Source organism: Cervus canadensis, chromosome 25 (assembly GCF_019320065.1).
Source record: "Cervus canadensis isolate Bull #8, Minnesota chromosome 25, ASM1932006v1, whole genome shotgun sequence".
Taxonomy (NCBI): domain Eukaryota; kingdom Metazoa; phylum Chordata; class Mammalia; order Artiodactyla; family Cervidae; genus Cervus; species Cervus canadensis.
Genome location: NC_057410.1, coordinates 32,351,005 through 32,375,142, shown reverse-complemented (window position 1 = coordinate 32,375,142; position 24,138 = coordinate 32,351,005). Strand labels below are relative to the sequence as shown.

Below are 24,138 nucleotides of genomic sequence, written 5' to 3'. Positions count from 1 at the left end.
ACCCCGGAGACATTCAGTTCAGTTCAGCTCAGTCGCTCAGTCGTGTCCAACTCTTTGTGACCCCATGAATCGCAGCACACCAGGCCTCCCTGTCCATCACCAGCTCCCAGAGTTTACTCAAACTCATGCCCATCGAGTCGGTGATGCCATCCAGCCATCTCATCCTCTGTCATCCCCTTCTCCTCCTTCCCCCAATCCCTCCCAGCATCAAGCATCAGGGTCTTTTCCAATGAGTCAACACTTCGCATCAGGTGGCCAAAGTACTGGAGTTTCAGCTTCAACATCAGTCCTACCAATGAACACCCAGGACTGATCTCCTTTAGGATGGACTGGTTGGATCTCCTTGCAGACCAAGGGACTCTGAAGAGTCTTCTCCAACACCATAGTTCAAAAGCATCAATTTTTCAGCGCTCAGCTTTCTTCACAGTCCAACTCTCACATCCATACGTGACCACTGGAAAAACCATAGCCTTGCCCAGACGGACCTTTGTTGGCAAAGTAATGTCTCTGCTTTTTAATATGCTATCTAGGTTGGTCATAACTTTCCTTCCAAGGAGTAAGCGTCTTTTAATTTCATGGCTACAATCACCATCTGCAGTGATTTTGGAGCCCAAAAAAATAAAGTCTGACACTGTTTCCACTGTCTCCCCATCTATTTCCCATGAGGTGATGGGACCAGATGCCATGATCTTAGTTTTCTGAATGTTAAGCTTTAAGCCAACTTTTTCACTCTCCTCTTTCACTTTCATCAAGACATTAGCCCCTCGTTAATTCTGGATGAAGGAGGGTATTCCTTTCTTTGGGCCAGTTCCCAGTGGAAACAAGATTCCAGAGGATGGTGACTCAAGGGTTGGCCAGAAGCCTGACTGTGGAACAGGAGCTCTGAAAGCACAGCTTTTCCCCGGCCCCTGTGTGTCACTCTTCCAGGTTTCCAAGAGAATAGCTGCCCAAGGTGACTCCACCTGTGAGCGCTTACTCAGCCTACCCAGCCTAAGTTCTTTCCCCACATCTTCTCCCCTGGTGTGCCCTGCCCAAGTTTCTTGTCAGAACACTCCCATCACCTTTCTTCCTCCACCCATCACTGATCTCTCTCCAGTCCTACTGATCTGTCAAACACGTCTCACTTGTGTCTCTTGCTTTCTGCATAAAACTGCCGGCCTGCTTCCAGCATGATTAGAAGTGTTTTGAAAACTTTGTTTTGCTTTCCAGTATAATGATTTGGGCTATTATATACTCTGAAGCAGAGGTTTTCAAACTCTGGAGTGCTAATCAGCTCAGGAGCTGGTGAAACACAACAGGTGCAGGACCCCCACCCAAGATCTTGAGTGCAAGTCACAGGCGCCTGTGATTTTAACCAGCTCCCTGGGTACCACTGAGAGGTCCAAAGCTTGAACATCACTGTCCAATATTATCTGATCTGCTCCAGAAGGCAAAACAGTTATAAGACCAACCTTGATTTATACTTCTCTTGTTCCTGTTTTTCTAATTCCTTTTGGCCCGATACCCATATCTTTCCTCCTATCTGTTCTAATTCACTTGGTTCAAGTGTTAGGTATTCCAGATTGCTGGGTTTTGAGGAAGCCAATAAATAAAACCTAATTTAGGTTCCTGAAATTATAACCAGTTGAAAGAGATGGAGACCAAAACATTGCCTTCATTACTAGTAAAGCTAATCATAGAAAAGAACTCTAAGTCTGTAGTACTTTGAGCTTATTAATGGTTCCCTAACCTGCTTCCCACTTGCAGGCGTAGCCACGCAATTGTTTAGCATGGTCAGGCAACTTCAGGCCCCTTAAACCAAGACAGAGGAGATGGGCAGGCTTAGAAGACAGGCTGGGGAAAAGAAAGGAAGAAGAGAAAGAAAGGAGGAAGAAAGAAGGAGAAAAGAAAAGAGAGGGGAAAGAGAGGGAGGTAGAGAAAGAGAAGCGGAAAAGAGACACAGCTGAGAGGACCCAGTTCTTTATTTTTAAATTCACCAATTAGAAAACTTAACTCCTGTTACCTTCTAATCACAAAACCAACTGACATTTTCTTAACCTCCTGCTTACTTTCTATCTCGGCTCCCCAAAGGCAACCTCAGCCCACAGTCTGGACAATCTCATCACTACTCTGAAAATCCCGGAATCCATCATACCTATGTTCTCTCTATCATTTTCACATCTTGTTGGCTTGTCACTGATGTCATGTTGCCTTTCTACCCACGCACATTCTTACTTGCTATGCGTCTAGCAGTAACATAATACCTAGCACATATGGCCTCTTCCTGCCTTCCTTCATTCTCTACCTATTACTGTTAGGTCCTCCCTAGGAACTGTTTTGTTGTTGTTGTTGTTTTTTTCTTTTTGAGCAAGATAGGAGACTTGCCTGGTGGTCCAGTGGTTAAGACTCTGTGCTTCCACTGAGATGGCGTGTGTTCAATCCCTGATTGGGGTACTAAGATCCCACACGCCCAGGGTTCCTGGGCGCAGGCATAGAAATTGACTCCAACTAACAGATAAGGTAAACTCCAGGAGTTGGTCACAGACAGGGAGGCCTGGCGTGCTGCCATTCATGGGGTCGCAAAGAGTTGGACACGACTGAGCGACTGAACTGAACTGAACTGAACAGATAAGGAATTTATTGGGAGGACCTCTGGTGGTTCATATGGTCATGGGGAAGGCCGCAGGCCAGGCTCAGAATACAAAGGGTGCTGACATTCTGGAGCCGCACAAGGACGGGAAGCTGGGGACTCACTCAGCGGTTTCCTATTGGGTGCTTCTCCTGTGCCATCCTCCACGTATGGTGCTCCTGAGTCCAGAGCTTCTCAGATTCAGATTCCCATTTCTGACCAGGGTGGGCTGATGTGTATGGGAGACTTGGATCTAATTGCACCTTATACTGACTTTCAAATATTATCAGTTTTCAGCCCTTTCCTCTCTCCCTCTTCCTGAATACGTGGTGACACCAATTGTTTGAGGCCTGGTACAACCTGCAGGCTAAATTTCAGTCCCCTAAACCAGGTGCCATTCTTCCATCTCTTGCCATTCATCTCTGTTCTCGTTGTTTGAGTATAATTTTGGAAAGTAGAGGACAAAAACATCTTTATACCGATAAAAGCATTTTTGGTGTCTTTGAGGTAGCTTTCCTGCACAAGGAAATTATCCATAGATTAGTTTAAGTAGCATTGCTTTAATTAGCATTCAATTTACTGAAATGAGAGTAAAGTCTAGTTTTTCCTAAAGTTCAACTTACTGATCTTATTATTCTGCTAATTAGACTAGCAACTAAAATAAAACTCTTTTAAGGGAACTTTCCATAAAAGAAAATTAAATACATACATTTGAACATTTTAAGTTGCACCTGTAAATTTTTTTTTCATTTATTTTTATTAGTTGAAGGCTAATTACTTTACAATATTGTAGTGGTTTTTGCCATACATTGACATGAATCAGCCATGGATTTACATGTGTTCCCAATCCCGATCCCCACTCCCGCCTTCCTCTCCATCCCATTCCTCTGGGTCTTCCCAGTGCACCAGGCCTGAGCACTTGTCTCATGCATCCCACCTGGGCTGGTGATCTGTTTCACTATAGATAATATACATGCTGTTCTCTCAAAACATCCCACCCTCACCTTCTCCCACAGAGTTCAAAAGTCTGTTCTGTACATCTGTGTCTTTTTTCTGTTTTGCATATAGGGTTATCGTTACCATCTTTTTAAATTCCATATATATGCGTTAGTATACTGTATTGGTCTTTATCATTCTGGCTTACTTCACTCTGTATAATGGGCTCCAGTTTCATCCATCTCATTAGAACTGATTCAAATGAATTCTTTTTAACGGCTGAGTAATATTCCATGGTGTATATGTACCATAGCTTCCTTATCCATTCGTCTGCTGATGGGCATCTAGGTTGCTTCCATGTCCTGGCAATTATAAACAGTGCTGCGATGAACACTGGGGTGCACGTGTCTCTTTCCAATCTAGTTTCCTCGGTGTGTATGCCCAGGAGTGGTATTGCTGGGTCATATGGCAGTTCTATTTCCAGTCTTTTAAGGAATCTCCACACTGTTCTCCACAGTGGCTGTACTAGTTTGCATTCCCACCAACAGTGTAAGAGGGTTCCCTTTTCTCCACACCCTCTCCAGCATTTATTGCTTGTAGACTTTTGGATAGCAGCCATCCTGACTGGTGTGTAATGGTACCTCGTTGTGGTTTTGATTTGCATTTCTCTGATAATGAGTGATGTTGAGCATCTTTTCATGTGTTTGTTAGCCATCTGTATGTCTTCTTTGGAGAAATGTCTGTTTAGTTCTTTGGCCCATTTTTTGATTGGGTCATTTATTTTTCTGGAATTGAGCTGCAGGGGTTGCTTGTATATTTTTGAGATTAATCCTTTGTCTGTTGCTTCATTTGCTATTATTTTCTCCCATTCTGAGGGCTGTCTTTTCACCTTGCTTATAGTTTCCTTTGTTGTGCAAAAGCTTTTAAGTTTAATTAGGTCCTATTTGTTTATGCACCTGTAAATTTAACATACTCAATTTTCTTGTTCAGCCCTTCAGTTTTCTGATAGGTAAACATTACCAAACATCTAAATAATTCTTATAAATGCAAAACAATTTAAATACAGTGAGTCATCTGTTAAGTATTCTAGCACTGCTTCCAAACAATATAATTATTTCACACTTTTCAACATAGAGTCATAAGCCTAGATCAGTCACCTAATGACAAGTTCAAACTGGAATCACAATTTATGGAAAACACAAGAGACTTGGGAACATGTTAAAGTTTGCTCCAAGATGTACTCATCAAAACCCAGATTCTGGGAATCTCTACCAGACAAACACCTTGTTTCTTTACCAAAGAAGTGCAAGGAAAAAGGAGAAAGACAAATAGGGAAGGAACTCTTAAATGAAAGGAACTTAAAACCTGATATTAAGCAATTGAAAAGTGTGGATCTAATTTGGATCTGATTCAAACAAGCAAACACAATTGAAAATATGACATTCATGAGCCGTTTGGAAAGTTGCATGTTGAACCCGCCTGCCAATGCAGAAGACAGAAGAGATGCAGGTTCGAGCCCTGGAGGGAAGATCCCCTGGAGGAAGGCATGGCAATCCACTCCAGTATTCTTGCCTGGAGAATCTCATGGACAGAGGAGCCTGGCAGGCTACAGTCCATAGGGTCACAAAGAGTGGGACACAACTGAAGTGACTTAGTAAACACGTGCACTGAGATATTTATAGATGAAATAATAGGCTATTTGAGATTTGCTTCAAAATAACGGAGGAAAAGATACATGGTGGGAGCATAGATGAAACAAAATTGCCCATGAGCAATTGTTGAAGCCAAAGGAGGGGTGTGTGGTGGTTTGTTATACTTTTATTTCTAATTTTGTATGTGTTTGAAATTTTCTGTAATAAAAAGTTTTAAAAAATTAGAATCAAAGCTAATCTGTCAGGCCACAAAGCAAATTTAATAGTCCAAATTCTCTTATATATTCTAAATACTTCAATATAAACACAGAAGATACATGTTTGTGAATGCATTATGTTCTCAACCCTAACTGGAAAACAATACTACCTGTGGGTTTGATTAATTTGCTTATTTATTTTTGGTTGTGCTGGGTCTTCGTTTCATGGCCTTTCTCTAGTTGCAATGAGCAGGGACTCCTTCCCGTTGCAGTGCACGGGCTTGTCGTTGCAATGACCCCTCTTGTGGAGCACAGGCTCTAGGGCATGCAGGCTCAGAACCTGCAGCGCTTGGGTTTAGTTGCTCAGTGGCACGTGGGATCCTCCCGGACCAGGGATCGAACCCATGTCCCCTGCAATGGCAGGCAGAGTCCTATCCACTGTACCAACCGGGGAAGTCCACAGGTGTGTTTGATTTACGTCATCATTTCTACACGTCATTCCAAATTCTCTGAGGAGCTAAAAGTCATTTACACTATAGGAAAGAAGAAACCCCCAAGTACCTTGGGGTAACCGACATAAGCAATCTGAGATGCCTTCTAGGCTGGCTGTGAAGGTGAGGTCTGGAAGTACAGTCTTCCAGGATCTTCTTCTGCACGACCTGAAGGAGAAGCAGAGCCCCCTCGTATGGTCGCCACCCATACCCTCCAAATGGAGTGTTACCTGAATTCATGTTACACATATTACCTAACTTACCAGTGTGGTGTGAGCCTCCAGTCTCCTACTCAAGCGGTTTCACTTGTTTGATTTATCAACATATTCAGTGAAGGTATTACTGCTCAAAGCTATTCAGAATTCTTCTCATATTCCATTAAAACTGGAGGACCATACTGTTTATATTTAAGTAACATCCAATTGGATTACCAGTCTCTGACTTTACAGTCAGAGCACCAAGAATACGCCAAGGCACTTACTCTGACATGATGCCAAGAACTTGCCTTTCACTCTTCCAAATCCACTCTTCACCTGATCCACTCTGTTCTCCTAGAAGTTAACCTGATTAGACGACCCTGCATGGAGGGGGTTCTTTCACCTCTGGTTTCTGTTTGGTTTGGGCCAACGAGAAGCCCTTGCAGGAGACTGGAGACGGAAAGGATAGGGAAGTCAGAGTAATTATTACCCTGGATGGTTCCTGGCAAGGTCACATCAGGCTGGCGATGTCCTTCAATAGCTGACTGCTCTCCTCCAGGTAGCCAACTACAGGATTCTCTCCTGGAGTCCAGGAACTGCTCCCCCTCTTTATTCCTTCTGATCTGGAAGGAACAGCCAATAGTACCAAGCCCGGGTTATACTAACACTGCTCTGTGTGATTCCACTCACACCTCCTTAAAGAATTCCTCTGTAAATAAACCGCTCAGAATGATACCAGCTGAGTATGTCATTTGCTTTCTGCTGAGACTAAGTGATGTATCAACTTAAAGCTAGAAATCATTATTGTCCATTTTAGACTAAGTCCTTTTTTAAATTTTCATTACATTCACTGGATTATTCCTGACAGTCAAAAGGGAAGGATTACATTTCAATGTCTAAGAAGTAGGTAATCTCTTTGGGTAAGATATTCATAAAAATTTATTACACCAGTATTTATTAAGCACCTACAAGGTAAAATTATTGCTAGTGTTGACTGAGTGCTTTACTATCTGTCAGGTACTTTGCAAGGCATTTGGGAAGAGCCAAAGACACAGTTGCTTACATCTCATTGTTATTGTTCAGCCGCTCAGTTTTGTCCGACTCTTTTGGACCCCACAGACTGCAGCACGTCAGGTTTCCCTGTTCTTCACCATCTCCCAGAGCTTGCTCAAACACATGTCCGTTGAGCCAGTGATGCCATACAACCATCTCGTCCTCTGTCGACCCCTTCTCCTCCTGCCTTCAATCTATCCCAGCATCAGGGTCTTTTCCAAAGAGTCAGCTCTTCACATTGGGTGGCCAAAGTATTGGAGTTTCAGCTTCAGCATTAGTACTTCCAATGATTACTCAGGACTGATTTCCTTTAGGATTGACTGGCTTGATCTCCTTGCAGTCCAAGGGACTCTCAAGAGTCTTATTCAATACCACAGTTTGAAAGCATCATTTCTTCGGTGCTCAGCCTTCTTTATGGTCCAACTCTTACATCGATACATGACTACTGGAAAAACCATAGCTTTGACTAGACGGATCTTTGTCGGCAAAGTAATGCCTCTGCTTTTCAATATGCTGTCTAGGTTTGCTTTTCTTCCAAGGAGCAAGTGTCTTTTATTTTCATGGCTGTAGTCACCATCCACAGTGATTTGGGAGCTTAAGAAAATAAAGTCTGTCACTGTTTCCATTGTTTCCCCATCTATTTGCCATGAAGTGATGGGACTGGATGGCATGATCTTAGATTTTTGAATGTTGAGTTTAAGCCAGCTTTTTCACTTTCCTCTTTCACTTTCATCAAGAGGCTCTTTAGTTCTTCTTCACTTTCTGTCATAAGGGTGGCATCTTCTGCATATCTGAGGTTACTGATATTTCTCCCAGCAATCTTGATTCCAGCTTGTGCTTCATCCAGTCAGACATTTCTCATGATGTATTCTGCATATAAATTAAATAAGCAGGGTGACAATACACAGCCTTTACGTACTCTTTCCCAATTTGTAACCAGTCTGTTGCTCCATGTCCGGTTCTAATTGTTGCTTCTTGACCTGCATACAGATTTCTCAGGAGGCAGGTAAGGTGGTCTGGTATTCTCATCTCTTGAAGAATTGTCCACAGTTTGTTGTGATCCAGTGAAGTAGAAGTAGATGTTTTTCTGGAATTCTCTTGCTTTTCAATGATCCAGCAGATTTTGGAAATTTGACGTCTGGTTTCTCTGCCTTTTCTAAATCCAGCTTGTACATCCGGAAGTTCTCAGTTCATGTACTGTTGAAGACTAGCTTGAAGGATTTTGAACATTACCTTGCCAGCATTTGAAATGAGTGCAATTGTATGGTAGTTTGAACATTTTTAGGCATTGCCTTTCTTTGGGATTGGAGTAAAAACTGACATTTTCCAGTCCTGTGGCCATTGCCGAATTTTCCAAATTTTCTGGCATATTGAGTGCAGCACTTTAACAGGATCAACTTTTAGGATTTGAAATAGCTCAGCTGGAATTCCATAACCTTCACTAGCCTTGTTCATATACAGTGATGCTTCCTAAGACCCACTTGACTGTTCACTCCAGGATGTCTGGCTGTAGGTGAGTGATCACACCATCATGGTTATCTAGGTCATGAAGATCTTTTTTATATAGTTCTTCTGTGTATTCTTGCCACCTCTTCTTAATATCTTCTGCTTCTGTTGGGTCCATATATCTCATTGGCCAGCACTTAAGTCACATGACCATGACCTCCCTTTCAAACAAGTCTATGTTTGAAAGGGAGGTTGAGAAATGTAGATTTTTAAATTCAGAGTAGATGTATACTCAGTCAAAGATTAGGGGTTCTATTAATATGGAGGAAAGGGAGAAAGAGCTATTGGGGAATAACAGTTTCTGGTGTAAATTTCTTATGGTTTCTGGTGGGATAATTTATCAATGCTATTAAACATATGTAATTTATCTTAACAAGGCAAGGAAACACTTCTTAAGGAGAATACTCAATGTGTACTAGAAAAATAGGGTCTTATTTTTTGGTTAAGTTCAAATATATGTGTTCTCTTAGAAAGTTCTTTTTATATATTACCTGCCAAGAGTGAAATATTTCTTAAAAATATAAAATAGATCTACCTTTGTCACCAGCTTCACCACTTTTGCTAACACTCTGTATTCTAGTCACATTGACCTTATTTTTGTTTTTTGAAAGGATCTTGTACTGCTCCCTACCTTATGGCCCTTAATCAAGGCCCTTACTCTCTTATATTCTTCATCTTCACGACTTCTACCCTTCCTTCACATTTCTGCTTACATTTATATCCACAGGGGAACCTTTTCTAACCCTAATAGACTAGTCAGACACCAATATGCTTATAACCAATAGTTACATGTTTCACGGCATTTTTTCCCTCTGAGGCACTCAAGACAATGATAATAAAATAAATTACTTATTCAATTATGCATATACTATCTGTGGTCCCCACTTGATGTGTAATCTCTAAAGACATAGACTGTTACTCAGGTGTTTGGTACATCTAAAAAGTGCTCAATAAATATTTGTAGAATGAATGAGTGCAGTAGAATAAATTTAATAAATTTAATAAATTTCGGAGTTGCATAACGGAGAAGGCAATGGCACCCCACTCCAGTACTCTTGCCTGGAAAATCCCATGGACAGAGGAGCCTGGTGGGTTGCAGTCCATGGGGTCGCTAAGAGTCTGACATGACTGAGCGACTTCACTTTCACTTTTCACTTTCATGCATTGGAGAAGGAAATGGCAAGTCACTCCAGTGTTCTTGCCTGGAGAATCCCAGGGACAGCGGAGCCTGGTGGGCTGCCGTCTATGGGGTGGCACAGAGTTGGACACGACTGAAGTGACTTAGCAGCAGTAGCAGCAGGAGTTGCATAAAAGCACCTAATAATGAAAAAACTTTATACTATGAGAATCTTTGATCATTTAAATAAGTCCTGATGATCTCCAGGAGGCTTGCGGTTTGAAACTGACAATAATTAAGGTGTTTGTAGGAAAGATGTTCATGATACACAGTTAAGTGGAATAAAGGTATATTAGAAAAGATAGTCTATTGTGCATGTATGTGTTTATTGATATATGTATTAATATATTAACAGTAATAAAAGAAAACCTAAACATAAAAGTGTTTGTGTGAAAGAGAGGGAGGCTGAAGAAGAATCAGGCTGGCAGGTTCATATCTCAGCTCCATTACTGGCCACAGGACTTTAAAATAGTACACATAATGTGTCTAATAACTGTTAGCTACTATCATAGTACAGATATACAAAGAGACAAAAAGTGACAGATTATACATCAAAATGTCAGCATGTTGGAAATTACGGTTTAAAAATTGCCGACACTGAACTCTACATTTATCAAACTCTTCCTGACACACTCTCTGAGGGCGCCTCTTGGTTTTCATACTGCTTGTCTGCTGCTGCTTCTGAGAGGCCCTTGCTGGCCCTCCTCCTCCACCGGACCGCTAAATGTTGGAATTTCCTGGCTAGGTTCGGGGTGCTTTTCTTTTCTTTTTCTACACTCACTCCTTATGTGCACAGGCCTATGGCTGGTTTCTTTTCTGGTCTCAGCTTTGTGAACCTTTCTTCGCCCCACTGAGCCTCCCTGTTGGTCAGTGGTTCCCACTCGGCTCACAGCCAACCAGACGTGGCCTGTGGCATCGTCTTTGATCCGTCTCTCTTCAGCTCTGCACAGTGAATGTTTGACGAGTCTATTGATAGCTCCTTCCAATCTGTCTCTCCCCGCTGTCTTCCCCTACAGCATAGTCCGGAAAGACATTATGGCGTGGCCTATTCTTCCCTCTAAGATACAAGACAAGGTTCAGGATTCTGCACATGTCTTCCTCCCATAATAAATAACCAGCACCGTTCTCAAAATACAATGCTGGGCTTTTAGGTTGAAGGGTTGCCCCGCTTCCCCATTTCAAACATCAAATCCAACGCCACTACTCCTTCAATGCTTCTCTGAAATGTCTCTTTCCGTAGGAAACCTAACTTATCCGAAGATGGATCTCAAGTTGCTCCGATTATTAGTATAAACTTAAAAAAAAAATACTGCTTGTTACTTTCTTAAGGATATGCGTGGGGAGCAGTGGATTTGTTTTTGGAGATAGTGCTAGTAAAGTTGCCGGCGAACTGCTGCAACTAATCCCGGGAGCAGGTTGAATGAATCCCTTCTCCGCAGCCCCCGCCGCCGCGAAACCCCTACCCCGGCACCTTCGGCTCCTTCCGGCGGAGACTACATTTCCCAGAGTGCCCCGCGGGCCAGGAAGGCTCGTGGGGTTGTGAGGCCTAGAGCCCGGACTGAGGCAAGATGGCGGGTTCGCGGTGAGCTGCAGTCCAGGTAACCGCTGCCCTCTCTTTTTCCCGTCTAGGAGTCCCTAGAAGCTCGGCGGGCCCAGAAGGCTTATTGGCAAGTGTTGAGGTCTCCTACTTCCTATCCTACCGCAGGATAAAGCCTCTGGGGTCACCAGACTCAACGCTTCCTGTGGGAGCTACGCTCCAGGTGAAAGGTGCTAGTTCTGTTAGCCTGTCCCTCAAACCTCCGTCCCTCTCAGGCTCCCTGCAACCCTGTATTTCTTCAGGGTTGAATTCCAGGCCAAGGGATATACCCTCTGAATTCTCTTTTTGAGGTGAATAATCTGATCCCTGGGTTTCAGACAGAATGTCGTTTTAAATGTTCTGTTCCTCAGCTCGTAGTCAGAAGATACGGGTTTGCGTTTCATCCATACCACCTATTAAGCAGCGGTAAACCATTTGACTTCTCTGAGCCTAGGTTCTTAATTTTTCAATGGAGATGCCTACTTCTACACTTGTGAAAGAGCATATAATGTATAGGAAAATGGGTTATAAACTATAGAAAGGAACTCAGGGATGTCAGTGCTAATGTACTGACAGTGCAAGGAGTCAGCTGCGTAGTTTTAGCAACTAAGACTGATAAAATACGATTTTACCACTGTGCGGGGATGGGGGTGTGGGGAATAGTCATCGAATAGTCAGTTGAGAACGAGTGATGTATGTCATTTTTTCACAGCAGCCTGGAGTTGTTTTCCCCCATTTTACCGTGGAAGGAACTGAGAGGATTGCTTAATGACTTGCCCAAACTTTCCCAGTTTGTTAATGATTGACTCTGAAGCTCTTGGAAGCAAGTTATTTAAATGTTGTACTTTAATTTCGTCATGAGTCAAAATAAAGATACTTCTCATGATTAATATGAGAGTAAAATGAATGGTAGTGAAAGCACCTTGAAAAGGTAGAAATCTCATACATATATAAGAGGGCAAAATTTTATTTGGGGCTTTGGGATAGGATGTTTATGTGTGTTTCTCGAAGTCAATATTTAATAAGCCATGGTTGGGTCTTCTTGTTTAATATTTCATTTAATCAGAAACAGAACACTATTTTAAGAGATGTATTAAGATCTTGTATATGGTACCTGGGAAGTTGTACACAGACACATTAGCTTTATGAAAGGAGAATGCTCTGTATAGCATGTGTGATAGACTGTTTCTAATAGTTACACATTGGCTGTGCACTCATTGAATGGAAATAACTATACCAGGTGTTGAGAAGTTTGCATTTAAGAGGAGTAGTAATGCACATAGTTCTGGGATTTCTGATGATGTTGCTCTTTGTCCTGTATTGCCTGGAAACAGTTGTTTAAAAAGTTTTGCGTTAGTGTCTATAGTTTTAGGTAGCGATCCTATTTTGTGGTGTTGAGTGTGTTGTGTCGCTTCAGTTTATCATAGGCAGCACTGATTCTTTATCTCTCATGCAGGGGTGAAGACTGTTATATCTAGAAGCCGATTTTAAAAAGCAGTTTCTCTTCAAATCATCTTTATACCACCTGATAAGTATTTTGATTCACCATGGCATTGGCAGCAGTAAAATGGGTAATATCAAGCAGAACTATCTTGAAACATTTATTTCCAATTCAAAGTAAGTTGGGTGTTTTTTTTTTAATGTTTAAGAGATGTTAAACTTTTTCAAATATTATAATATCATAATATGTGTCCACTGAAGAAAATGTACAGTGTTTAGTTATTGTATATGCTTGCTATTGTATAGGAGTCATATGTATGCCACATATTGCATGATGTGGAAAGATCCTTATATAGAAAGGGGTGTATGTCAGACAGTATCTATTTTATGATCTAATTTGTGCATTTGAAAGATGATTGACCCATATATGTATATAGGCATTTATAAATGAAGAGTAAAAGATGTGGACCAAGTAAGTTATCTTTGTAGACCACAAGTGGGATTTAACTGAGGCCAAGTGAAGGACTAATAAGGAAAACCTTTTTCTGGTTTGAGTTACTTATGTTTTCACATACTGCTTTTTTAAAAAAAGTATTTACTTATTTATTTGGCTGTGCTGGGTCTTTGTTGCTCCTCAGGCTTTTTCTCTAGCTGCAGGGACTGGGTGCTACTCTTTGTCCAGTGCTGGGGCTTCTTACTGAGGCGGCTTTTCTTGTTTTGGAGCAGGGGCTCTAGGGCTCGGGTTTCAGTAGTTGAGACTGCTGGGCTCTAGAACACCGGCTCAGTAGTTGTGGCGCTAGGGTTTAGTTGCTCCCTGGCAGGTGGGATCTTCCCCGACTAGGGATTGAACTCATGTCTCCTGTATTGGCAGGCACATTCTTTATCACTGAGCCACCATGGAAGTCCTCACATACTACTTTTTCGGCAGTTCTTAAAATTAGCAAATAAGGGCCAATTGTACAATTCCATCTTACAAGATGACTATTGTTAATATTTTGGTGTACTCTTTTTGTATTTTTTTCTATGTAACTTTTTAAAAAAATGTAATTACTTCCTTTTCCGAAGAAACATAGTGTAATATTTTCTTCAAAGCCTAGTAATACATGTTTGATAGTCAAAACATTGACCTATATAAATAAACAGGCAATTAAAATCTTATTTCCCGACCAAGTTTCTTTTCTCTTCCCCTTTCCCCTGTTTGTGAACTGCATCCTCCCATTTCTAAAGCAGACATGGTTAGAGCGCTACAGTAGGTTTTCTTTTTCATGTTTAGCTAGTCAGCTAACTTTTTTACTCATCTCTGCCCAATCTTAATCTCTTTGTCCATGTTTCCTGTTGACTACCATTTGTAATTGAACATTTCTATTGAGTTAAGAGGAAAAGAGTTATTTGAAGACTAGTGGGTAAAAACTATATAAGTAAAAGTATAATTAAGTAAACACTAAAATCAGTGAAAACAAAACTGCAGTCAGCCCTTGATTACCTAGGAGCATTTTTTGTTGTTGTTGAGGACTTGGGGAGAGAGTGCTGCTGCAATTAGTCTCTCTTTTGCCCTGATAAGAACTCAGCCCCAAGGCTGATGGGAAATCAGGCCTAATCAATTTTTACCTAGTCCATGTCCTGAAACAACAGTTTGTCCTCACTCAGGTTAATCTGAAAACTAGTTAATCTGCCCCTGGAAAAGTTAAAAATGTCTATGTAGACTTCACCAGTTGGGCTATCCCAGAATATTACTCCATCATCACTCAGTCATTCTAATAATCACTGACTACCTAACCTCTTACATCCTTAAGCCCCCTATTCTACACAATTTGTATTATTACTAGTGAAGGTAAAATATTATTACTGTTGCTATTGATATTTTATACAAAAGGGAAGGATGTTGAAAGATTAGAGGCAAAGCAAACGGTTATTGGAAAATTCAATGAGCACAAATAAAAAGGTCTTCTTATACTCCAAAAGGAACATTTAAAACCTTCTGAAATACATAGTCAGTGTAGAAGTTTTACAACTTTTAAGCATCTTAAGTCTTTTGATGTTTACAACTTTGATTTTTACAATAATTTACTTATCATGTGGTGGTATTCTGTTTCTGAAGATGAAGGAACATGAGTTCTCTGGCCATCAGAAACTCAACCAAGTTGCATATCTGATAAATTAGAGCTAAGATCAAAACTGTGTCTTCTCAATATACTTTCTGCTAGACCGTCTTTGTTGTAGTAATTTAAAATAATTCAGCTTTTGAAAATGAATGGGACTCTCAGCTTTTACAGATCATATCATAATGCAATTAAACTGTGTGTGTGTGTATAAATATATACATAAAACAGGAAAAGTCCTTGAGTTGTGGAGAACTGACTCTCATGGGAAGTTCTTTTTGGCATATTGAGTTGCTTTGGATTGATTGATGTTAACTTTGGCGTCAGTCCTAATTATGCCTTTAGAACTTCTGATACTTAGCCGTATCTAGAATTTTTCTCTTGCTAAAATGTCAAATATGTTTTTTAAGTATTAATTATACAGAAATTACATTTCAGAGGCAGTTTAGCAATCTCTTCTTTTTTATTAAGCATGATAGGGGACACATTAATAAGCAGGATGTTCATTTAAGAATCTATTTAGACTCGTAGTTAAAATAGACAACTATGGAAACAATACCTGGAATAGAAGGTAGAATGTGTGTGTCATGAGGGTACAACAAATGTCTGTGTAAGTGCAGAGTAGAAATTTTGCAGTTTCTGTTGAACTGAAAGTCTTCTTGTCTTGAGTTTTCCTTCTTGCCTACCTAAAAATGGTAAATTCTCTCTGTCCTTCCTCTGCCATCCAACCCTGTTTCTTTCAGCAAGCATGTAGATCACTTAGCTGGTTTGTATTCAGAGAATACAAATGACTTTTAATACTAATCCATACATAGTTAAGAAAAGAAGATCCCCAACAGTGTCAAACAAGAAAATAAAATATGTGTAAATGATTTTTACATTACCCTCTGATTTGTCTTAATGAATACACCTCTGTATTAGCACAGATAATGAAAATTGATAAATCTTTTGAAAGATGAAGTTATATTTTTAATTCTTTGTATTTTTGTTATCTTTACATCAATGGAATTGTGGGGTCAACATTTTGCTGAAGAATCTTTTACAGTCTAGTGAGTTTTGTTAAGGTACTTTTTAATGTATTGGAGTAAGGATTTATATTTAGAACTCTTAAGTATATACAATCCTTGGGAAAACGAGAGGTATACAAAGATGGAAAATACATCTTTGTTTAGACGTCTCTGATACATGTAAATAACTGGTGCATTGAAAAAAAGAAAAAAGACCACAAAGATGGTATATCAGTGTTGTATGGAGTGTTGGTTGTGGAGCATCCAAAATACACAGCTCTTCTGTGATGGGGGCTGTCGGGCAGGGAGAAGGGAAAAAGAATTTCATGGAAGAGTAGCATTTGGCTTTTGAAAGATGAGTGGTATTTGAACCAACTTGGGATGGCATTCCATACTGAGGAGCAAGAGACTAGTTGAGAGAAGTTGATCTTTCTCTACAGAAGATTTATTCAGAATTTTTTTTTAACCATACCGAACTATATTTTTCCTTTATATTTAAAAGAATTATCATTTCTCTGAATGTAGAGAAACCTTTTTCAAACCGTTAAAAAAAATATGGCTTTTGAATTTGCAGGTATTCTTAAAAAAGGAAATGTCAGCATTTTGATTAAGAAAAGTTGATTTTGAGGAGTTTATTTTGTATTTCATTACTTAAACACTCCCCTTTTATGGACTGTGCACTCCAGTTGCACTAAAGTTTCTATTTATTTGTTTGACTGTACTTCCTGGCTTGTAGGATACTTGATTCCCTGACTAGGGATCAAACCCAGACCCTGGCAGTGAATGCACCGAGTCCTAAACACTGGACTGCCAGTGAATTCCCAACACTAAAGTTTTATATTCTTTCCTTTGATCATTGGCACTTTTTATTACCTCTCAAAGGAACATTGTACTCATCCACTAATAACTCCCAAGTTACTGCTTCATCCTTCAGAACACCTTAAAGGTCGTCTCCACTGGAAAAGTGTTCCTGAACCTGTACTCCTGTTTTGTAACTTGCCAGTGTGCCCCTTCTCCTCCCAGTTCTTCTGTGCTGATAGGGCTCATCTTTGTACTGGAGTTGTTTGCTTATGTGTCCCTCTCTCACCGGATTTGAACCCTTTTTGAGGACAGGATCTCAACTTGCTGAATCCTTAGCTCAAGTACAGCCCTGTTCATGGTGAACATAGTAAATATTGGTTGAATGAGTAAAACTAACTTTACATTTGTGTGAGAACATATGCTCAAATGAACTAAATCCATTTTACTGTTTGGGGTTTTTGCAGACGGAGCCTTATATTGTGTTGGTCACAAATCTACGTATTCTTCTCTTCCAGATGACTATAATTGGTATGTATTGAAATCCAATTGAAAAAAAAAAGAGTCTCTTAGCTCTATCTGAAAAGATTGTTTTATTTCTTGTTTTGGAATTTTCTGCTTTCTTTTCTGATTATTCTTTCTTTAATTTTGTTTTTAAAAAATATTTCAGTGTTCTTATTTACCTAGTGTCTGGACTTATAAATGTTTTAAATAAAAATCATTTATCATTGTGTTTCAGTGAATACTTCATTTGTTCTAAGACAGATGTGCTAATAGAAATGCTGTCTTTTCTTCCTGAATCATTCTTTAGTTTTTTTGAGAAGTTAATTACTTTTATGATTTTCTCTTAGGGTTCATATCTATTAGCTTAAACAACTATTTATCTTATCTTTTGTTGATATTGAATAATCCTAAATTATAAATATTTAATTCAACCACAAACTATTTGGTACTTAGTTCTAGTCAGTATGCTGAGAACTAGGAATAGCCTATGAGTGGAACGTTGTCCTTTATAGCAGAGTCTTATGTGCAGAAGCTACAATGTTTTTTTTTTAAGTTACTTAAAAAAATTTTTTTTTATTTAATTATTTACTTTTGGCTATGCTGGGTCTTTGTTGACTTGCCTGGGCATTCTCTGCTTGCAGTGAGCGGGCCTGCTCTTGACGGCTGCGTGCTGGCTCCTGCTCTTGGTGGCTTCTCTTGTGGAGCCCGGGCTCCAGGCATGGGGGGCCTTGATAGTTGGAGCTACGGGGCTCTAGAGCTGTGGGCTTCAGTAGTTTTGGCACAACGGGCTTAGTTGCTTCGTGGTATGTGGGATCTTTCTGGACCAAGGATCAAACCCCTGTCACCTGTATTGGCAGGCAGATTTTTTTTCATCACTGAAGAAGCAGGAAAGCCCCACAAAGTTGTTTTATTGTGAATTTTAGTAAAAATATATTTTCTTACCTCTTGATACCAGTTTTAATTGTAAACTTAGTATTAGGATAGTGATGAAATAAGACTAGATAATAGGTGGCACTTTGTGAACCTGAAGAGATTGAATCTTACATGTTTTGCATTATGCCAAGGGTGCTTGGAGAAATGCCGAATTAGAAAAAGTGTTCAGCTACAGTCTTTATGATTAGAAATTCAGGTGATCCTTTACCTGGAAGATTATGTATTTTGCTGATCTTCAGCTTTAATAATTCAAGTAATCTTACAGCTTTTTGAAGGTAGCTTTTAGATAAGGGAGGAAGTTCTATTAATAGTGATGAGTGAACATGAAGATCTCTTCCAAAGATTTGGAGAACTAACAAAACAAGTAATTTGAAGGATAATCTAGATAAAATCATGGGTAATGGGTTTGTTGTGGTAGTTAAGTTGACATGTTTTGTGGGATGATCTGAGTTGTTTCCTATGATACGGGTACTTCCTTTGCCAGTCCAGTGACACGGCATTTATTCTTCAGGGATTGGTGATTAACAGATTTGAGCTCTAATACTCATTTTGTATAAATCTGTAGTATAAATCTGTCTCTGAAACATTTGTTCTTCTTTTTTTTTAAGCAAAGTAGAGCTTGCTCTGACATCTGATGCCAGGACAATAGTATGCTATCACCCTTCTGTGGACATTCCATATGAACACACAAAAGTATGTATAAGCAAATCTCTTATGATTTTTAATTTGCTCTTGAAAATACACTTCTTTACAGTGTCCAAAGAGAAAGGAATTGTTTGATTTTCTTTATTTGGTGTTGATCGTCTTTTGGCTTTTTTATTTTACTGTTTTGATTTTTCTCTTCTTTTCCTCTTTCTGTAAAGACTTTTTTCAATACACAAAGTGAACCATTTAAACACAATTATGGCATCAATTTTCTTGCCTAAAATTTGGCAGATTTCTGACTAGGGATCAAACACACTTAGTATAAATTTTAGGAACACACTGTCCCATGCTACTGTATATTGCAGTCTAATAAATTATGAAAAGTTTGTATTTTAGAGTGCTGTTTCATAACTTTTATATTGTGTTGGTTCTGATCATCCTTTTAATGTTTGGTGAATTTCTTCCTTTTTTTGGTTGGTTTTTTTCTAATGGGCCAACATGGGCATAATTTTAAGTGGCCTAGTTTAATTAATGTTTTCCATATTTCTTCAAAAGAGAAGCACTAGATAAAGGAGGCTTTGTTTTTACTTTAATACAATTTATTTAACTTGACCCAAGTCTTTATTTATTATTTTATGTATGAATTGCTTTCTCCTTTTTCTTTAAGCCTTCTTCTGCTATATTCGGTGATGTTTGATTTGCTTTTTGAGGAAAAAATACTTAGGTAATTCATCACATGATGCATCTAGTGGTAGCTGTTTTTAAAAATCATCATTAAGGCCAGAGTACTGATTTGACAGAACAAATTAATGTTAGTTTGCTATTTTATATTCTCTTTTTAAATTTCATCATTTTGTCTGCCTACTTTGTATTCTAGCTAGATATCATAGGCAGTAATTTTGTACCTTTTCTGTTTCATTTCTTTGAACAGTTTATAGAAAACAGGTGTAAGTCACTGACTTTTGACCTGTAACTTCTAGCTCATACTGTATTGTGTCTTCTCCCATTTTTATTTCGTATTATTTTTCTGGTTATGTGCTTTATTCCTGTGTTAGCAGTTATACTGAAAAGTCCAAGATCATGTGGTCTTTTCTCACTATCCAGACTCTCATCTCCATATAGCTCTTCGCATCCCTGAATCTGACACTTTTCCTATCCTTCCCAACTCTTAAAACTTCTACATTCTGTTAAAACTTACTATCATTTTAAAGTCTCTCAGAACCCTAGCTTCTAGAACGTTGCCTTTGCCTTCCGACTCTTAACAGAAACTTGGCTGTACCCTGGCCCCAGTGCTTCCTTGGCACCCTTAAGTAGTTATGCTTTCTCTCCTAAACCCTTTTACTACTGAGCCTAAAGATAGAATAGATGTCCCTGTGGCTCTTCACTGTCATGTCCAGATCATCTTTCCTCCTCCCTAACAGTTTTTAGCTTTGTAGTTTGGATCATTAAACCATGCTATCTACTATTTTTTTTTTGCTGTCATCCTGCAGTTCACTTCTCATCCTCCCTCCCCCATCCCTCCACTCTTCTTTGAAGATTTTAAATGTACTTTCCCACTCCCCAACTGTATCCTAATTCTTTGTTACTTCAGTGTCCATGTAGGTGATCTGTCTACTACCCCAGCCTCTGACTTCTTGATCTTTTATCTCTACAGCAGTCCCCACTCCCATGGTTGTTCCCTGATACCGCGCTGTGCTTAGTCACTCAGGGGTGTCCGACTCTTTGCGACCCCATGGACTGTAGCCTGCCGGGTCCTCTGTCCGTGGGGATTCTCCAGGCAAGAATACTAGAGTGGGTTGGCTGTTCTCCTCTCCAAGGGGTCTTCCCAGCCCAGGGATCGGACCCAGGTCTCCCATATTGCAGGTGGATTCTTTATCGTCTAAGCCTCCAGGGAAACCCATGGTAGTTTTCTAGAGAGGTTTTAATCACAAATAATTCTTCCTCCCTATCTAGATGTTTCAGAATTCCATTAGTGTGCTTCCAACTCCTGCTAGTTTCCCAGCTCCAAGAGTTATTCATTCCCTCATTAAGACCGCCATCAATTGATGGAGCCGTGTTTTCGCAGTCCTGCACATATCTCATACAATCTCCTTACCTAGGATGGATTCCGTGCTCGTTGTCATCATCACTTCTTTGCATACATACCCGTCTCTCTCTTTCTATTTTTGTTGCCCTTCCTTTGCTGTATCAGCTGTACCCTCTCCAGTGTCCTCAGTATCCCTCTGTCTGGTCTAGGAGATCACTCCTGTGAGTTCACACGTAATCCCTCCACACAGTGGCTTCTCCGCTCTTCTTTAAGGTAGATACTTAGGAAGCTCCTGCCTCAGGGCCCATGTAGTTACTGCTTTCTTTGCCTGAATGCTTTCCCTCCAGAAATCCTGTAGTTTATTCCCTCTCCTTGAGGTCTCTCCTTATTTGTTCTCTAGAGAGACCTTCCTTGGTCACTGCATTTAAAGTAGAACCCCTGCCCCTGGAGTCCCTGCTGTCCCTCTTTGCTTTGCTTTTCTCAATAGCGTTTATCATTTCTGGCACAATGGATGTTTTCCTGCTATTCTGTGTGTCTCCCTTCATTAAAACGTAAGCTCCATGAGGACAGGGCCTTGACTATTTTGTTCCTTGCTGTATCATCAGCACCTGGAAAACCTTTGTACTTGATTGGTGCACAATAAATATTTGTTGATTAACTAAATAAATTGGGTCTTCTCCATGATGTTCTGTTTTAAAGCTAAGAGATACGAATTTGTAGAAGCTTGGAAATTTTTTGTTTCTCAAGTAATTACAGATTGGATTTTATTTACAGTAGGAAACAGTCTTGAAAATACGTTGTTAAAATATGTTCTTTTTGAATCTAGATTTACAAATTTCACAAAGATAGTATATAGCATTAAATAACTATTTAAACATGACTTAACATTTAGATTTGATTTTCTTTTCTCAAGGAAGTAGCTGCAACTCTGTTCTCTGCTGCGCTTAGTTGCTCAGTCGTGTCCAACTCTTTGTGACCCCAAGGACTAACTGTAGCCCTCCAGGCTCCTCTGTCCATGGGGATTCTCTAGGCAAGAATACTGAAGTGGGTTGCCATGCCCTTTCTCCAGGGGCTCTTCCCAACCCAGGAATCAAACTGGTGTCTCCTGCATTGCATGCAGATTCTTTACCATCTGAGCTACCAGGGAAGCCCAGCTGCAACTCTAGTGGGCCCTTTAATTCTCTAGGCCCTGGAAAGCATATTTCATACAAAGATCCTGGTCATATGTAGAAGTACCTACTGACACTGACTTTAAGAAAATTAAAATGATTTATATCCTTGGTTTTCTGGTAATTTGTATTTGCATCTAGATGTCAATTATATTCCAAATATCCAGGTAAAAAGATCCTGCTTTCTGTTTCGGCCAGGTATAAGTTTTATTAAAACTAAAAATGTTTTTCTAGAATTTAGGATTTCTAGTTTAGGAAAATAAAGATTTTAAACCAGGGACAAAAAAATAATGATTTGGAAAAATAAAGTAAAAATTTAAGTATTAGGCAATTCTTTTTAGTGGTTGATTTAGTGGAAAATTTCAAAAGTCAAATTTTAAAAATTCTTAAGAAAAGCAAGGAAAATTCAAGGTGACAGTTCTAAATGTTTTTTAAAGTTGACATACAGTTTTAGTTTTTCCTTTTTAGTGAAATATTCATGTACCCTTTCTTTGAAATTTGATCAGGAGGTCAAGTGCATCCTAAAAGTCAGTTCTGAGTCTGTAGAGGCTTTTGGTTTAGGCTTCGAGGAAGCCATTAATTCTAATGTCTTTTTTCTGTGTGCCTGGGAAAGAAAGTGTTTTTAATTATACAAAGCAGAGAGAATTTGAGATGTATTAGAATTGAGCCTGTTTGGGAGTAGGAAGAGAGTCAATGAACATTTATTAACTTGAAAATAGCTGATATTATTTAAAACATTTGATCTTTAGTAACAAGTATAGTAACCTAAGGGGCTTCTCAGATGGCTCAGTGGTAAAGAATCCACCTGCTAAGCAGGAGACTCAGCTTTATCCCTATGTTGGGAAGATCTCTCTGAAGAAGGAAATGGTAATTCACTTCAGTATTGCGGGGAATCCCATGGACTGAGGAGCCTGGCGGGTTACAGTCCATTGGGTCACAAGTCAGGAATGACTTAGTGACTAAAAACAATAATAACACAATAACCTAAAGGAGAGAAAACTATAGGCTCTAATCTAGTGTTTGCTGGTATCCTTCAGAGCCTGATAGCAACTTGCAAAGACATATATTTCACTCTATGTATTAAAGAGATGACCTTATAAAATTACTTTAAATGTTTAAGGAACACTTTTAAAAAAAAATAAATAATACCACTTTTTTCCTGTTTGAGGCCTTAAAAGAAATATTAGTGGCTTGTTCAGTCACTCAGTCAGTCGTGTCTGACTCTTTGCAACCTTGTGAACTGCAGCATGCCAGGCTTCCCTGTTCTTCACTATCTCCTGGAGTTTGCTTAGTTTCATGTCCATTGAGTCAGTAATGCAGTCTAACCATCTCACCCTCTGCTGCCCCCTTCTCCTTTTGCCTTCAATCTTTCCCAGCATCAGGGTCTTTTCCAGTGAGTCGGTTCTTCAAGTCAGGTGGCCAAAGTATTGGAGCTTCAGCTTCAGCATCAGTCCTTCCGATGAACATTCAGGGTTGATTTCCTTTAGAATTGATTGGTTTGATTTCCTTGCAGTCCAGGAGACTCTCAGGAGTCTTCTCCAGTACCACAGTTTGAAAGCATCAATTCTTCAGCTCTTAGACTTCTTTATGGTCTCAACTCTCACATCAAACCTATATTAAGTAGGTAATTACTGCTCAGATTTTACAGAAAGGAAATTAAGAGCTTCAATAATTTTTCCAAGGTCACAGAGTTAGTAGTTATTGACCAAAGCCCAAATTCTTAACCTCTTCATTATACTTTCTCCTTATTCCCTCCCACACTAAGGAAGTGGTTCCTTATTTCTACTTATGTCAAATTGTTGTACTTAGTGCTCAGTGGTTAAGTTATGTCTGACATTATGCAACCCCATGAACTGTGGCCTGCCAGGCTCCTCTGTCCATGGGATTTCCCAGGCAGGAATACTAGAGTGGGTTGTCATTTCCTTCTCCAGAGGATTTTCTTGACTTAGGGATCAAACCTGCATCTCCTGCATTTCAGATTCTTTACCACTGAGCCACGAAAATTGAAACTGTGAAAGCTTTTTATAATCTTAATTCCTCAGGGTCCCTTTTTTAAGATTACCTATTGTGTGTTTTTACCTACTTTGCTTTACTTGTAATGTTTTTTATTCCTTCTAGAACTCA

At 39.7% G+C, this 24,138-nt stretch overlaps 1 protein-coding gene across 2 annotated transcripts in view; it reads left to right on the top strand.

Annotated features, from left to right (window-relative positions):
• Nucleotides 1–11,277: 11,277 nt before the first annotated feature.
• The window catches only part of MRPL42 (mitochondrial ribosomal protein L42), a 28,056-nt gene continuing 15,195 nt past the window's right edge, over nucleotides 11,278–24,138 (top strand). The window contains exons 1-4 of one of the 2 annotated variants that reach the window (XM_043447414.1): nucleotides 11,278–11,415; nucleotides 12,850–13,010; nucleotides 17,205–17,268; nucleotides 18,783–18,867. In XM_043447414.1, the coding sequence (XP_043303349.1) occupies nucleotides 12,941–13,010; nucleotides 17,205–17,268; nucleotides 18,783–18,867 (219 nt within the window). In that variant the 5' untranslated portion in view covers nucleotides 11,278–11,415; nucleotides 12,850–12,940. Of the gene's footprint in view, nucleotides 11,416–11,481; nucleotides 11,585–12,849; nucleotides 13,011–17,204; nucleotides 17,269–18,782; nucleotides 18,868–24,138 lie in introns of those variants that run through there. The other variant, XM_043447415.1, reaches the window with a different exon arrangement.